A 17,462-nucleotide genomic window follows, 5' to 3' on the forward strand; every position below is an offset into this window, starting at 1 on the left:
AAACAAGTACTCAAATACTTGTACACGAATGTTCATAGCAGCACTATTTACAGTAGCCAAAAGGTGGAAATAACTCAAATGTCCTTCAACTGAATGGAGAAACAAATGTGGTATATCCATACACTGGGATATTATTCAGCCATAAAAAGGAATGAAATACTGATACATACTACAACGTGGATGAATCTCTAAAACATTATGCTAAGTTTGAATAATGAAAGAAGCCAGACACCAAAGGCCACATACTGTATGATTCCGTTTATATGTAATATCTATAATGGGCAAATCCATACAAATGGAAAGCAGCTTGGTTGTTGCCAAGGGCTGGGGGGAGGGGCAAATGGGGGAAATCTACTGAATGGGTATGGGATTTCCTTTGGGGGTGATGAAAATGTTTTGGAACTAGATAGAGGTGGTGTTTGCACAACAGTGTGAATGTACTGAATACCACTGAATTGTATACTTTAGAATGGTTAACTTATGTGAATTTCACCTCAGTAAAAAAGAAAAAAATATGAATAAATACATGCGTGTATACATACATAAAGCTGAGGTCAGGCAGCAAGGCATCGAAAAAAATCGCTTTGGGAACGTGGTGGTGCCTTTGGTTCCGGTAGTGATTTCTTTGATAATTTCCCCATCATTCTCTCTTCTCTTTTTCTGGAAGTCCTCTTAGTCATATGTTGAGCTTCCTGGATTGATCTTGTAATTTTCTTATATTTTCTCTCCTCTTTGTTCTCCCTTATGGGAGATTTCCTGGACTTTATCTTCCAACCCTTTCACTAATTTTTATTTTGGCAAACTGTATTTTTAATTTCTGTCTTTCCTGTTCATTATCACATCTCGTTCTTGCTTCACAGATGTAGTGTCGTAGCTCCTCTCTCTGCAGAAATAAGTGCGAAGTGAAGCTTTCTTGTGTGTCAGCGTCTCCTCCACGTCCCTTCCCATCGCAGGCTTTCCTCAGATGTCTCTTCATACTGACATGCCCCAAACCCCGCGAGAGCTCCGGGTGGAGCGCGAGGCTTGCTGGGGCTGGGCTTCACTGTCGGGTGTGCTGTGACTTCTTCCTTGAACCCCAAAGACCTTGTCTCTAGATTGGTTCAGTTTCTCCCAATAAGACTCAGCCTTTTGGAGGAGGCGGGGGTGTGTCTGTGTTTACCTAGGGGTCTAAGAGCCCAGGCTGTGAAATTACCCCTTCCAGCCTGTCCCCTGCCCTCCCCTGCGTGCCCTTTCTCTGGACAGTCCCCAGGCTATGACGGCTCCTGTCCCTCCTGTCCGACCGCCCTCCGCTGCATCACTGCTCCTCCCTCTGCTTTCCACCTTCACGTGTGGGCTGCGAGGCTGCTGCCTCCGTGTAGTTTCTGAAGTTTGTGTTTCTGTTTTTTTTCCTTATAGTTTTGTGGACATTTCAGAGATAAGGGCAAAAGGTCTTCTTCCCCACCATGTCGAAATCAAAGTTCTGTTCACTTTTATAAACAATATTAATTGAAAAAAATACATAAAAGCAATCCATGTTTATGGTTAAAAAAAAAAAGATACAGGAGTCTCTGGGGAAGAGTGAAGTCCTCCCCAGGAGGAAGACTGACTGGCCTCTGCCAGTTGACTCCCGACTTTTAAGGCTTCCAGAAATGTTTGCTGCACATGCAAGTATGTGTGTTTTTTTTCTTTTCTTTCTTTTATTAAACACAGATGGGATCATACTGTGTACATTGTTTTGTGTCTTTTTCTACATTATCTTGCAAAGTCCCCTCTTTCGGATTAGCTGTATGATAGCACTGCAGTCTTAATTCCTGAAGGACTCGAGGGCTCCTTGCAGGTAAGTGCTGGGTCTGCACAGGCGGTGGGTGCAGGTGGAGCGGCCTGCGTGCTGGGGCATGCTGGGGACCGCCCTCTGGGCGTGCATCTCTTACAGACGCTGTGTGAACACTTTCTCCAGTGACAACCTCTTGTTCCACTTGTAGGTAACTCTGTTCCTGTCAAGGTGACTCTGTATAACCTGGTAGAGGTAATGGTCTAAAAACTGTCATGTAGGGAGTTCTGTTCTAGAGGGAAACATATACTTTTTTTTTTTGAGGAAGATTAGCCCTGAGCTAACATCTGCCGCCAATCCCCCTCTTTTTTGCTGAGGAAGACTGGCCCTGAGCTAACATCCGTGCCCATCTTCCTCTACTTTATATGTGGGATGCCTACCATAGCATGGCTTGATGAGCGGTGTGTAGGTCCACACCTGGGATCTGAACTGGCAAACCCAGGGCCACTGAAGGGAAACATGTGAACTTAACCGCTGCGCCACCTGGCTGGCCTGGGAACATGGACATTTGCGATTTTGGAAACCACATTTTTGAAGCAGGGAAAGAGTGTCAGAAAGGGTAGATTCTCCTGAATGCTCTACAATGGCTCGGGGGTGCGGAGGTCCCTGGTGTAGTTTGGGAGGAAGATCGCATTTTTAGGGCAAGGACAGTTACAGCTGGCAGTCATTTGGCCACTTCAGACTTTTGGTGGCTTCAGGTGGAGTGAAAATAAGCACATACATATGTTAGGTTTTTTATTCTCCTGTGCTTTCCATTATACTAAATGTAAGTTTTTTTCTTGAGCGTTTCAGTCATTGAGTAAGAAAGTAATAGTGATTATTTGCAAAATTTGTTTAGTGTAAAAAAGTTTGGCTTTGGTCTGGAAGTGGATTCAGTGTTTATTTGTACCACTGTTTACATAGGCACAAAAGCAAATGTTGTATGACAAAATATCGTAAAAGTTGAGTGCAAGTAGCCTTGTGAAATTTAACCTTGATTTCTAATTTGAGAAAATATTCAAATGTTCCACTTTAATCATATACTATTGTTTCATAATGAATGTCTGTCGCCACTGCTGTCACACTGACGTTCAGCAGGTACCCCACCTCGTTTCCTGAGGTGCCCTCTGGCAGGAGTTTTAGAGCACAAGCGCGCTGGCACCTGACAGAGGCCTTCTTCGTCTCGCGTGTTTGGATGTAGACACATCCCCCTGGGAGGGTCCTCAGTGCTGTTCTCTCGGCAGGGTCGCGAGGCCTTGGAGTGGGTGATCTGCCGACTTAACATGGAATTGGAAGGCCTGGGGGCCCCGGCCTGCGCCAGAGCGTGAAGCCGCGGCGTGCTCCCTGCGCCCAGGACACGGAGACAGAGGCCGAGCAGCAAGTTGATGGGCGTTCAGCATCCACCCTGGACACTCGCTGGACGTGTGGTTTGCCGGAAGGGGCATTCGGGATCAGTGAGTGCCTAGAGACGTTTAGGAAGGGGACTCCAGAAAGGCAGTGAATTTGCTCTATGTTGGCCTATAGCTTACCTTTACCATTTTTTCTTTTTTTGGTGGAAAAGTTTTGTTTACTAAACAAGAAGTTAATTTAAATCTTTGATATCCCTTCCCCAGAAACCATAGTATGAGAGTGAAAAGGGGGTAACTTTCTCCCACTCTATAACGTGCAACATTCAGATAGAAGTTTCTTATGGGTTTTGATGCCCAGGTTTGCTGTGATTATAGACCATGGATATTCCCCTTGGCTTTCTCAGAAAGGACGCTGTTTCAGGGGCTGGAGTGTTTTAACGATGCAGAGCCTGAGATTGCCTTTGGGAGCTTGTTAATACTACGGATTTCAGGCTTTCAGGCCCAGGGATTCTGCCAGGTCCAGGCTGTGGCTCATCGCATCAGGTGGGAGCTCACCTGGCTGAGGAGCGCCGAGCCTTCCAACCAGTGCTGGGGACTGGCCTCTGCTCCGCTGCCCTGCCAGTGCCGCAGCTTTGAGTTATATGGACATCACAGCCGTTCTGCATGCACACTTAATTTATTTACCAGATTTTATTCTCTTTCACTGACCACAGACCTTAGATTTAATTTAGGAGATGGGTTTTTAATTACATGTATATAGCAAGTCAAATAAAACATCCCTATTTCACTTTAGTCTCTGAACATGAAATGGGACACAGTTTTCCTTATGTTTTAACCAAACCAACCAGTTTAGGTTTTTTAGAGGAGAAATGAGTATAAGAAGAAACTGATTATTTTGATAATGTCATATTACTTGCCTAAAATTTTATTTTTTGCCAAAAGCACAGAAGTAAGTCTAGAATTCTGTGCCTCTCTTTAGTTTCCAGTACTGCATCCCTGTTTTTGTGGCCGTGAGTTTGGTAGGAATAAAGGTTGAATGCACTAGTTACTGTGTCAACTCTTCTGATAAACCAGAAGTTACTGGAATGGAGGTCAAGAGAAACTAGAGTGTTCCCTTGGAAGCTGGGCTTTCCAGAGCTGTGTGAGCCCACAGGCCCCCGGGCTCCCTGTGTCGGTGCCTGCCCTGTGGTTTGGGAGCTAATGCCGTACTGTTAGCGAAGGAGCAGCGCGGGAGCTCTCTGGAACCAGAGGCCTCCCCTCTGGTAGGCAAAGTGATGGCACTAAATATTCTTTGAAGACTCTTGCACTCATTTGGCATTAGAACCAGCCATTATAACTGTATCTGTCTAATTCGGCAGTGGCTTTTTGTCTTCTCAAGAGTGTGACTGCCGCCAGCATTTCTGTCCTCCTGCTAAGGAGGGGGCGGGCGTGCTTTGACAGAGGAGTTAACTGCTGGGTGTCTATGTTATGACTTCCATTTTTTTTCCTGAACAGTCTGCCCTAGCAGATCTCTAATTACGGCTGAGCCTCAGTGAATGCTCAATATATTACGAACCAGTCTTTGTAGGTTCTGTTACAACTTCAGTACCCAAAGAAGAGGTAGGGTTATTCTGGTGACTTTAGTGCCTGAGGAGAGTGCCCTTTGTGAGCCAGCCATTGGATTATAGGTGCGCAGGAGCAAATGTGACCATGGAGCTTTGGTTTTCTCGTCTGTAAAGTGTAGACACTGATACCTACCTCAAAGGATCAAACCAGATGTGAAGAGACTCAGCGCCGGCCTGGTGGCACCCAGTCCACTGTGCAGTTCCTGCTGGTGCTGGCGCGTCGACGGGTTGTCACTGGGCTGCGGAGTCCCTGGGGGGAACACTGGGCTTCATTGCTGGAACATACTTTTTTAGTGAGGGTATTTTTTTTTTTTTAACTTTTATAATCACTAGTAAGAGTTGACTGCCAACAGTAAAAGAGGCGAGCAGTAAGAAAGGAGTGAGTGCTGACTCAGCACTGGCTTGCATTTCGGGCCCTCCCTTCTTATCTGTTCTGTGCTTGTGTTTTCAGCTGTTATAGGAGAGTTTGCTAAGGGCAGCGGTTGGCAGACAACAGCCTGTGAGCTAAGAATGTGTTTTGCATTTTTAAGGGGTTGTAAATAAAATCCCCCCCTGCAGCTGAGGATTCAACAGAGACTGAATGAGGCCCATAAAACCTGAAATATTTACTATCTGGTCCTGCAAAGAAGAAGTTTCTGTGAAGCCAACCTGTTCCCTAGAGATTCCACTGCATCTCTCAATCAACATAAATCAAAGTAAATTTGGTCCCTTCCACCAAACTGCTCCTCTTTCCGCCATTTCTAATTAGTGCTACTTCTATTTCCCAAATACAAAACCCAAGTTCTTTAAGACTTCCTCCTGCTCTTTCTCTCCATAGCCATTTGGAAACCGAATACTCCTTTAAAAGGTCTCAGATCAATTCTGTCTTCTCACATTCACTGTCCCAGTCTTGTTTTAGGTGCTTATCACCTGGGGTAGCCAGCTTCCAAGACAGCCCCCGAGGAGGCTGCCCCATGTCGTGACCATCCCTGCGTGTAGTATTCTCCACCCTGAGCAGGCTGACCTGTAGGGTCAGTGGAATACTGCGGAATATTCCACGATGGTGTGTGACTTCCCAGGTCAAGTCATAAAAGACATTGCGGCTTGCACCTTGCTCGCTCCTGCATCACTTGCTCTGGGGCAAGCCAGCTGCCGTGTAGTGAGGACACTAGAGGAGCCCGACAGAGAGGTCCACACAGCAAAGCTGAGTGAGGGAGCCATTTGGGAGCAGATCCTCTAGCCCCAGTGAAGCCTTCAGCTAACGGCAACTTCAGCTAACATCTTGACTGCAACCTCGTGAGAGACCCCAGGCCAGAGCTACCCACCTAAAGCTGCTCCTGATCTCTGACGCAGAGAAAATTGTGAGATAATAAATGTTTATTGTTCAAGTCCAGAGTTTGGGGGTAATTTGTTTTGTAGCCATAGATAACTAATCCTTCACTTTATACAAAATTTGTGCAATCATCTTCTATAACTGCTCTCCCTTTCATTCCGTTCCATTTCTTGTCAAATTACTTGAAAATAATCCTGTCATAACTTTCTTTTGATTCAAAAGCTAGAGAGGTTTCTCCTTCCTTTTTGGAAAAAGTCAAAACCAAGGCCGAGCACTGGCCCAGATGATCCCAGTGCAGGTGGTCATCGCACTGCACTTGGGAAATCCTTGGTCCTCTCCCTCCTCGGAACCCACTTTAAAATCTACTTCCATAAGGCTGCCCTTGACTGACACCAGCTCACAGCTTCCTATAAATTCCTAGGGGTTAATGTTGCCTTGGACTATTTTTTTTAACTTTTCACATATGTATTTGACCAGTTTCAAGTTCTTCAGGAGACAAGATGAGATGTTCTATTTTGCATGCACTGGGCATTCCTTAAGTGCTTGGGTGACTTGAGGACTGGGTTCAGGATCATAGCACTTAGTAGCAAAGGCAGCTGGAAATGCAGCAGGGTTATGAGCACAGCTTTGGAAGTGGAGAGACCTCAGGTTTGATCCTGGGCTAGTGGTTTGACCTTGGGCAAATGACCACCTTGCCACAGTCATGTGCCGCGTAATGACATTTCGGTCAATAAGAGACCGCATATACAACGGTGGTCCCATAAGATCAGCACCATATGGCCTAGGTGTGCATAGGCTATACCAGGTAGGTTTGTGTAAGGACACTCTATGATGATCACACAATGAGGAAATCACCTCTCAGAATGCATCCCATTGTTAAGTGATGCATGACTGGATTCCAGTTTCTCGTCTATATAAGAAGATATGAACAGCACTTCACAGTTAGATGTTAAAGAAGATAATGTGGCTGAGGGTGCTTAACATAGTATCTGATATAGAGCAAGTGCTCAATAACTGGTAGCAATTATTAGTTACTGAAAATGAGCGAAATATTTTTAAAATTGTGTATTAATAGTAATACAACACAGAATATCTCATATCATAAAGCTTACCTTCATATCTTTCCTTCCTTTGTTGGTCAAACTGTTTTAATATGACAAATTTGACATAGTTTAATATTTTTTATTTCAGCCTAGTTGGCACACAAATTTTAATCAAAATGCTATGATTACCAGTAAGAGGTAACTACCATACTGTATAAGAGTCAAATAGTACAAACTTAATGAGTATGAACTCGGTACTGATAAATATACACTTTGCATGTACGTAGCAGCTTCAGTGACAGGTCTCCAGGGTTTGTATCCATCTGCATATCAATCTGGTAATGGCAAAAAGCTGGGTCAGGGAGGCAGGGCTGTGCAAGGTGACTCCAGTGAGGAATCCTGGAAGTGGAAGAGCGCCCAGAGAGGAACGTGCGATGAGTGGCATTTACAAGAGTGGGATAGGAAACCCAGACTGGCAAGTAGGGTTTCTGGGAGCTCCAGGTCAACCTGTTAATGACGTGAGCTGCTGACACAAGCTTCTCTAGTCTAAGTCGCTATTTGAGGGCTGCAGTGATTTGTCGCCTTAGAATTGTACTCCTAACTTAAAGGAAAAACACAAGGGCTGTGCGTGGCATTTATCTGTTAAAGAGCATGGATGACACACTGCATCAATTGTTTTGAAGACATGTTTCTATTTTTGTATTTCTCACTTATTCTCATTTCCAGATTGAACCTGTTCATTCATTCACTAACATTTATTGAGCATCTGTTACATGCCAGATATTTTTTCCAGAAACTGGGGATGTGGCAGTAAAGAATCTGACAAAGATCCCTGTCTTCATGGAACAATGTAGTAGGTTGTTAGGTGCTAAATGCAATGGAGAAAAAGAAAATGCAGAAGGGAGTAAGGAGGAGTAGGAAGTGTTACAGAGAGACACGAGAATTAAGAAGCTATTTAAGGCAGCCACTTGGAAGGGAGAGTAGGTACACTCTGTAGAACCACATCAGGCGGAACCAGAGAGTAAACAGTGGGAGTACACTACACAAGTGCTGAACTTCCCAACAATTAGATCTGTTCAATGATGGAACTGCACAGAGAATAAGTGTCTGCCTGGTCCTGAACATGTTTAAACAGAGCCAAGAGCTTGCCATTGGCTGGAGGGTGGACTGAATGTCTTTTTGGATCACTTTTAGCTCTAAAAAAGTCAACAGTAGAGATCAGATTTGGTGAGGAGAGCTCAGGCAGTGAGGAGGTCTACAGTACTGAGGGCCAGAGACAAGCTTCTTGGCTAGAGATCCCATTACTACACATGAGAGGTGTATATATTGGGGTCTCCCTATAGCTGTGGTAACTATTTCTTTGGCCAAGCTGGATGACAAGAGTTGTCTGTACTTTTGTTTCCTTTTAATGCAATTTAAATAGTCTGTAATATGTATTTGCCCCTGTGGTTACTTGCTTCTCTTTAGGTCTCCAACAGAATACACATCACACTGGGGGAACAAAGACTTACCAAGACAGGCAAGGTCTTTCCATTGTGCAGGGTTGGGAGATGAACCACCAGTCAGCGGATGTCGCTGATGCAAAACGGCTGGTGCAAAGGGGTTGGTTTGTTTTTTGTCTGTTTTTAATATATGTCAACTCATCTTTCTGTAGTTTTGCTTTTCAATTTTGGGAGACAGACTTTGTAGCAATTAGTAAAGCTGAATTTGCCTCCCCAAGTTTAAAATATATTTTGCACTTTTTCTTGCATTTATGTAACATACATGATCAGGTTTGTCATCGACACAGAAAAATACTGTTTAGAAAGTATCAGTCATTTCACATTCACTTCAGTAAAAGGCTGGCTTGGACGCACAGATTTTCCTAATTTCTCATTACAGTTGGCTCAAGTTCTCAGTTATTTCCTGGTCAGTACCTGTGGAGTACTGGTTGTTTCATCCAGTGTGTTCTCTCTCTCTCTGGTTAGAAGTGACCTCAGAGACCACTCTGTCCAACACCCTTGCTTTAAAATTGAAGAAACTGAAGCCTGGAAATTTAAGGCATTTTCCCAATGTCAGACAGCTGTTTGCTGCCAAGCTGGAGCACAGTTTAGTTAGAACCATTTCAGATACTTGAAACCAGGCACTGCTGGAAGAAGCTGCTTTGCTAATTATAGACAAGTTCTTTTTCAGCTGTCAGGATGAAAGCTTTTTGGTCCTAGAAAGTCCTTTTTGCTAGTGAATACTATTTTGGGAGAGAGAGACAGCCAGTTCTTACTATGAAGGAGGGGTGTCTACCATTGGCTACACCTGAGGAATATGTTAGGCTGTCATAGAAGCCACTTGGAGGTGGGAGTGTCCAGCCGTTTATACTCACAGTGCTTAATCCAAGTTTAGATTCTGTGGATCTGACTTCTGAAGCGACCTGGAGATTGTGGTAGGATGACCCGAGGAGCTTTTTATCTTGTCACATTCCTTTCCTTGGTGGGCAAGCTGAAATCTTAGGCATCCCCAAAGAAAAGAAGCCTAAGATAAAGTTTCTTCCCTTTAAAAGTAGAAGTTATTCTGTTTTCTGTTTACAGGATTAGGTTGTATACTGCAGTGGCTGCAATGTTCAGAAGATTGGCCTGTGCAGAATCTAGTGTCCCTTCTCTCTTTCCGCCACACTTTCCTACAGCTTTTACACTGTTTGCGTAGGAACTTGATGTTCAGGTTAGCTCTACAGAAATCCTCCTCTTTGGCAATTCCACTCTCCTAAACAGTGCTGGTCCTGAAGGAGTTGGGATGTGATGTTCTCTGTTGTGTCACTCTAGGGAAAGGGACTGGGAGGTAGGTAGGCCAGGAGACAGCAGATGATTCCTGCAGTCACAAGGGAACACCGAGGCAAAGAGGAATGTACAGAAGGGCGAGCTTGCTCAAGGCTGGCCCTCCTTGCTGGCCACGCCCGAGGGGACGGAGTTTCCCTTTCTCTTCAGTTCGCAGACATCAGATTCATGAGAGCAGCTCGCAAGAGCATTCCTAGCACAAGGCGCCCAGTGTCTGGCCCTCTAGGTGGCAAAAGAAATCTGAACGCTAAGTTATGTCAGACTTAGCATAGGTTCAAACATCCAGATGATTCTTCAGCTCTTAAGCCCCAGGGACGTAAAGGTACTTCTTGATGCCCCATTTTTCAAGAGCCCGCTTTTCAAGAGCTGTGTCATGTCAGTTCTGAAGCCCTTGTACTTCCACTGCTTTAGTGGCTCAGATTTCAGTGGCCACCAGCATCAAAATCCAACAGCAGAGACAGAGCTGCAGAATTTTTTGCACAGTAAGAATAATACTAAATACAGAAATTATACATCATATACATTTTAATGGAATGAGCCACAATAATAGTGCAAGTTCAATCTGCCAGGAAATTCCCCCTGAACGTTGAATTAGGGTGGGCAGAAGTAAGTGCTTAGCTCTTAAACTTCTTTGAGTGGGCAAAGGGAGATGTTTCTAGACATAGGCCTTTGGCTGACAAGAGGGAAGGAGGAGCATCATAGTGAACATCTCTGTGTGTGTATGTGTGTGTGTGAGCGTGTGTATGTGTGCCTGCACATTCTGCAGAGATAGCAGAACTGGAGTCTTTAAACACATAATATGTGCAATCAAGCCCTTTCCTAAAAGTAGGTCTCTTTTTGAAATTCTAGAGATGATTTACAGCTAACTATACATCTTTTCCTTCACTTGAGCTGGCAAGGAAAGATATAGTTAAATAAGAGTTACCCAAAGCTTTCCCTTTATGGTACCTGAATTTTCTATCTCTCTGGAATCCAGGATGCACGAGGCAAGGACTCTGACTTAGACTGAGCAAGTCAGTGAACATGTGGATTATGAGCTAGACACACACACAAATGTCTAGTTATACACATCTCACAGACAAACTTCAGAGGAAGCTCCTAAAATATGTCTGGCAGATAAGGGAATAGCTTGTGTCAATGAAATATTATCAAACTCAGTATCATGTAATATTTAAGATATGTAAATATCTTAAATGATGCTCTCTATTTAGTTAACATATAAACATAAGAACTTTCCCAAGTTCATTCTGGGTTTAATCTTCCTAATTTTTTCTCAAGCAATTTAAGTACAACAAGAAATTTTCTTATCATGGGGCATTTTAGGAATGAGGCATTCTATTTAGAAAAAATATATAAAAGCTTTATCTTTCTATATACAATTTTTCTCCATATATGTGACTTCTTATATAATAAAATGTTATTTACTATTAATAGAATCTTAATTTTCTACCCTGTTGAGGTAAAAAAGGAGTTATGGCTCCTTGGCAACACAGCTAGAGTTATGGCAGTGGCTCCATTTTTATTTATTTTCCTCAGTGTGGTCCTTGTTAGACTGTATTTCTCAAACTGATTGTAAGCTGCTGCTGATAAAAGTATCTTGCCTTCCCACCCTAGGTAGTTTCTGATAGCTAGTTACCACAAGACATCACCATTTTACAGTAGGAACTCACACAAAAGGTATGATGGAAAGCCATTTTATTTTTCCCTAGATAAATTTTAAAATAAAAGACTTTAATGGAAAACGTTTAGTACCGTCATGTCACCCTGAATGCCAGCAATACCTTGATTTTTATACACACAGGAAGCCAGGTCAAAGTCCAGTCAGTATACACATTTCTTCATGGCCCTTCAGGAGTTCTGCATGTACAAAATTTTCTGCTATTTTGCTTTAGCAAATAGCAACATAATTTAAAACTTTCATATCTCCTATGTGACACCTAAAATCCAGCCCTATATTTATTAATACAGTTAGAAAAATAAGAGCCTTAAAAAATTCATGGTATGAGTTCATGGTGCTAATCACATACTCTCTTCAAATGTAAGATCATTTTTAAAACTCCTACATAGCAACCTTCTGGTTTAATTTGAAAGGCTTAAGACCCGAACTCTAGTAAGACTGTTAAGTCAATGTACGTATCAATTACTTGATTTAATTTTTGCTTGCTTTGGGAGAGTTAATCCCCACTGTCCACTGAATGAATGCCTTTCCAATATTAATAAATATATTACAGTATTTACAAGTTTCTTATCTACTCTGTCACTGATAGAAAGTTAAGCCATGGGGAAGGAAATAGAGGTCTCCCAACAGGGTGAGTTTGTGAGGTCTGAGACAAAAGGAATGGTGCTTGAGCCTGGAGGGAGCTAGGGTGAGAGCTGGGGGATGTGCGGAGGGAGGACTGCTCAGGTGTGCACACGAGCACTAAGACAGCAGGCTCCAGCCGAGACCAGTCAGCCAACAACATTTTTGTTGTTGGATCAGAAGTAAATGCAGCATTAGCCGGAAACCAGGACAAAGAGGAACACTGAAGGTGTGTTATTTTAGTAGTAAGAAGGGAGATAGGCTTAAGGTCAGACTAGTCTAAGAATTATAAAACCACACTCCACAAGCTGTTAATGAATTACCCTCTGGAAATTACCTAACTCAGTTAAGGTGCTGGGTACATGTCATGGATAAGGGAGAGTTAAATGCAAGAAATTGTTTTGGCACCAAAAAGTGATGCTAATTTGATTTATACAATTTTAACTGTGCCACGTGCCCTTTTCTTACACTATTTTCTGCACATTGTCTCATGTATGTCTACAAGATCAATCAAGTGGATGATCTCTTTAATGCACTTGGCAAACTCTGTTAATGCTGTTGAAGGATTTACATTCTAATGCTCTGGTAAGAGGTGATCATAATGCCCAAATCAGCCTATACAGTACCATAAACCTGAAGAAGTGAAGTCAAAGATCGAGATGTGCTAGATATTTGCCTTGTGAATGTGGATGAAATTCTGATTTGGGGGTTTAGTTTCTTATGTTTTAATAACAGCAAACTAGTTATTATTTTAACAAGCACACTATCCCTAGGTCCTGTCTGTGTACATATACAAATACCATTCCCCTCCCTTGCGCCCTTTCTGGTAGTCATTTAGAGGCTCGTGCCTGGGGCCTTCAAAGGGTGCATCTCCCCCCAAACCATCTGGGCTAGAGTGTTCAAATAGTCCTTTGGAAAATTTTATAAACGAGATTCACCCAATATAATGTTTAAAGCTCTTAACCAAGAGTCTTTAAAATAATTTAAATATTTGCATAATCAATAAGGGTTTTCTGGTGGTCCACTTTTACATGCAAATACAGATGAACTGTTAACATGCATTATTTTAGTCAGTTGGTAAAGTTTATTTCATAAGTAATTTTAAGCCACTTACTAAATTGGAAATTTCAATCCATTAAAAACTACTTCCAGAGCAGTTTTGAGGTATTACTGTTATTTAATATAGAAATGTTACTGTGTTTTGATGTGGTATAAAATGTGACTGCCATGCCTTTTATTAAATGGTGCTGTCGTAGTGTTGGCTACAGATGTGTCCTATAGCTTTTAGGAAATTATTGCGCATGTGCAGTAACTGATTTTCCAGACATTAATGGCAATTTGATTGGTTGGTCATTTCTAAGCATACCAAAATAATAAAGTACAGCCCATGGTATGGGCCAAACAAGCTGAGAAATTTCAGGTAAACAATGCTACTACCCTCCAACCTACCTTATCAAAGACCCACCCTACTCACTCACATCGTTTACAAGGAAAACTTGTGCAAAAAGCATCCAAAAAGCCTATCAGCAGGTTAATTTTCTTGTAATTTTAAAAGAACTAGACAATGTTTTTTTCTTTTAAAATTCATTTATAAAAATAAATAAATTTCAGTTTGAGACCTTAGGTACCAATTTGTGGCTTAATTTAGTTGTGATGTCTAGACTATAAAGTTATGAAAAACGAGGTTGAAAATAGATGAGCTCCAGCTCATTCCTTGCAGTGGGGCCAAGAGCTGGCACCTTATGCTGTCACAACCCTTTCCATAGTTAACCAAAATACACTCAACTTCTTGACAAAATTTAAGCCTTCCTTTGTCCTGCAACTCCCACAAAACTTTAATTCTTAGACCTCCATTATAAAACTACAAGTAACCATAATACATTCAAGATAGGGAAGGAAAATCTGTCACCCGCTCAGAAGACACGGATCCATTACACCGGGGCAAATGCAGCAGCTCAGAGGAAGTGGCCACCCGCGTGGGTGTGCAGCTTATTCAGATGTTCTGCACTAGAATGCAGGCAACAAGTCCCTCCTGTAGTCTCTATCTGAGAGCCAATAATAATTTAAGACCAGTTAAATAGTACGAGCAGATTCTTCTAGGTTTTGTGCTGTGAGACGGCAAACAGCCTGCAGCCTCCAGGCACCTGGCCTGTGCAGGGCTCTGGACCACTGTGGACACTGGATAGGAACACTGTCAGGTGGAAGTGCCAATATGACTTACTGCTTAGAACTGTGCTAACATCGACCCCTGTGTCAGGCTGATTTCTCAAATGAGAAGCTTTTTGCCTTAGTCAGAAAATTACTTGAGGAACAGTAAGGAAGTGAACTAAGGAAAAAGTGTCTGGCCTCCAAATCCATGCACACACACAAAAGCAGGTTTCAAACTATTGTACTCTCAGTGCAAACGAGCAATTGGCTGACCTGTCATGTATCATCAATCGATATGAACACAGCATTCAGTCTGTGGAACAATGTGATGCAGCAAAAACCTGATCTAATGCAAATTCAAGCCGATGAACTAAAACCACGGCAAGGAGAGACAGTCCAGCTCAGTGTTCTCCCACGTTAATGCCGACTCTCAACACAAAAGCAACTGAAAGGCACAGGGCTCAGATTTCATTGATAGTCCTTTCTGAAGGGCAGTATTCCGTGGGGCCTGGTGAGGACATGTAGAAAGACTGTGTTTTCCTTTTTAATCGTGCTCTTTTGTTGGCCAACACCAGGCTACGCCGGCTTGAACTGATGATTTCCGAAATAAACTTCTTGCAGTCTACACACACCTCCATGGTACTCCAGTCCTCCATTAACTCTTTGGGAAATTGTAGTTCTTCATCTGATTTGTCCACAGACTTAGATTTTGAGGAGAACCTGGAAAAAATCCAAAATGTTTAAAACATGCAGTATTGTTTCTACTGCAATACTAAGAAATTATGTGCAAAAAAAGTAAATTTGTTGCCAAAACATTATGGGATGGGTGTGATTTACTCATGTCATGTTCTTCCAAAGAAGAATTTCTAAATGGAGACAAGGTTCAAAATATTTTTTTTAAAAGAAACCAGGAAACATGTTTTATTAAGAAATAATACTGAAAACTTTTAGCATCTCTTCAAGAATTTTTGGAAAATAGGATATTCAGAGTATTCACCTGATTACTGTACATATATAGATTGTGAACTTTAACAACTAAAATGAAATAAAGTACATGGTGTTAACATCCTCCTGATGATTCAGAAGGGATTTCAAGTTCCTTCTCCAGTGATTCTGTGTCATGGTTAATGAACATGAGTTAACTGTAGATGCTAGATCAGACTATAGGAAACTGAAGTAAATTTATTTTAATCCTATGATACAACCTGAAAAATTATCTTTGGACCAGATTTCTTGACATCTTTATATTTATCAAATATGCTTCCCCCTCCCCCCAAATTCTCTGTGTCTGGGTGACCATATTCCAGAGAGCTGGAGTTAACTAGACCAACACCATAATAAATGTTTTGGGTAATTTTCTGCAATAACTAGGAATCATTTACTATTTTAATTAAACCAAACAGGAACATAGGTTCAGAGTAAGCACAGAAAAGAACAACAGTTTATTTGCACTGCCTTGAGCCCGTGATGGCATTCCACAATCAGAGGTCGCCATGGTGCAGCAGCGTCTCAGGGTAGAGCGTCAAAAGCGCAGAGGCAGCGGTCTTAGGCATGAGTTACTTGCTGGGCTCACAGCTTCCTTGCCTCATTGTCCGCAGAGCCATGACATGCAGGAGTAGCCGCCGTCTAGGATTTGGGGCCAATGCCAGTGTCTCTGCAACGCCCACCCCAGTGGCTGGCTGTTGCATCAAACCCTAATCCCCTGGGCCCTGGCAGTGTGTGACCATGCTGGCCTGACCTCCTTCCATCTTTTTTAAGGACCAACACTAACCTAACTCTGCATTAAATGCAAAGGGATTGATATTCAGGCAACTGTTTTTCTTTTAAATTACCAGCTCGTGGCATAAGACTTTACTTCTGCCTTTACAATAGGAAAGGAAACCAAAGTTATTGCAGACTGTTGTAGACAGAAAATTAAACAGATTATCTTTCAAAACTAAAGAAGGAAAGAAAGATTAGACTGTTATGTGCAAGTTTTCAACTCCATTGAAAAGGACAGTTTTATTTATTTTTATTTTTCTGCTGAGGAAGATTTGCCCTGAGCTAACACCTGTGCCCATCTTCCTCCATTTTGTATGTGGGTCACCACCACAGCATGGCTGACAAGTGGTGTAGGTCCACACCCAGGATCCGAACCCAAGAACCTGGGCCGCCAAAGTGGAGCATGCTGAACTTAACCACTAGGCTACAGGGCCAGCCCAGAAAAGAAGAACAGTTTTAAAGATGACTTTTAAAGGACACACAAAAGTAATTTTTTTGGGGGGAAGATTAGCCCTGAGCTAACGGCCACCAATCCTCCTCTTTTTGCTGAGGAAGACTGGCCCTGAGCTAACATCCATGCCCATCTTCCTCTACTTTATATGTGGGATGCCTACCACAGCATGGCTTGCCAAGCAGTGCCATGTCTCCACCCGGGATCCGAACCAGCGAACCCTGGGCCACCGAAGCAGAACATGTGAACTAAAGTGCTGCACCACTGGGCTGGCCCCAGTAATTATTTTTAAAGTAGAAAAAAAAATAAACTTTGAGATTAAAGTATCCTTCAAGCAGCTAACCATTATCCCTTGACAAGTTACCTTGGGGAAGTTTTGGATATTAGTGTGCAAATCATAACTATGTTAAAACCAACCAACCCACCCACCCAAATCCCCTTGACCCAAAACCCTACCATGGCACTACAGTCCTCATAAGAAGCATTCTTCTTTTAGAAAGGAGGTTCTGAAGACCCAGGCCCCTTGCTCACCTGGCAATGCTCCGAAGTGGCCGATGGTGGCCAGTGGAGGGTTTTTCTGGCATCATACAACTTTCCCCTCTTTGCAAGGCAGAAGGTCTCAATGAAAAGATAGGAAGGGTGGAGTATGGCTTGGAGGGCAGCCGCATCTATTATCCCAAATAAAACTGAGAGTGAGTAGTACTGTTAAAGAGTCATTAAAATTAACACAAGTTATAATTTCACCAAGCTTAGCTTACCTTTTTGCAACACTGTGAACACACCGGCCTGTATACAAAATCAGAAGGATTACTTGGCATGATACCACGGATGCGACTAGAGAGTTAGAGAAGCCAATGGCTACATGGTTTTGAATTTCTACAATAAACTGCAAAAACTCTCTG

The 17,462-nt window shown here is 42.6% G+C and overlaps 2 protein-coding genes and 1 long non-coding RNA gene across 6 annotated transcripts in view; 1 reads left to right on the forward strand and 2 right to left on the reverse strand.

Annotated features, from left to right (window-relative positions):
• Positions 1-6,109, forward strand: part of PRELID3A (PRELI domain containing 3A) — a 25,464-nt gene extending 19,355 nt beyond the window's left edge. For 2 of the 3 annotated variants that reach the window (XM_070513475.1, XM_070513483.1), the window contains one exon: positions 3,034-6,109. In XM_070513475.1, coding sequence (XP_070369576.1) covers positions 3,034-3,117 — 84 coding nt within the window. In that variant the 3' untranslated portion in view covers positions 3,118-6,109. The remainder of the gene's footprint in view (positions 1-3,033) is intronic. The other variant, XM_070513486.1, reaches the window with a different exon arrangement.
• LOC139045679 (uncharacterized) lies at positions 4,875-8,747 on the reverse strand. Its single transcript, XR_011504546.1, has 3 exons — positions 8,609-8,747; positions 7,167-7,197; positions 4,875-4,992 (listed from the first exon to the last, which is right to left on the reverse strand). It is a non-coding gene; the product is annotated as an uncharacterized lncRNA (long non-coding RNA).
• A 2,832-nt stretch (positions 8,748-11,579) lies between these two features.
• Positions 11,580-17,462, reverse strand: part of SPIRE1 (spire type actin nucleation factor 1) — a 214,881-nt gene continuing 208,998 nt past the window's right edge. For both annotated transcript variants that reach the window (XM_070513473.1, XM_070513472.1), the window contains 3 exons: positions 17,319-17,346; positions 17,092-17,228; positions 11,580-15,068 (listed from right to left, as the gene is read on the reverse strand). In XM_070513473.1, the coding sequence (XP_070369574.1) occupies positions 14,810-15,068; positions 17,092-17,228; positions 17,319-17,346 (424 nt within the window). In that variant the 3' untranslated portion in view covers positions 11,580-14,809. The remainder of the gene's footprint in view (positions 15,069-17,091; positions 17,229-17,318; positions 17,347-17,462) is intronic.

Source organism: Equus asinus, chromosome 7, assembly GCF_041296235.1.
Source record: "Equus asinus isolate D_3611 breed Donkey chromosome 7, EquAss-T2T_v2, whole genome shotgun sequence".
Lineage (NCBI taxonomy): Eukaryota > Metazoa > Chordata > Mammalia > Perissodactyla > Equidae > Equus > Equus asinus.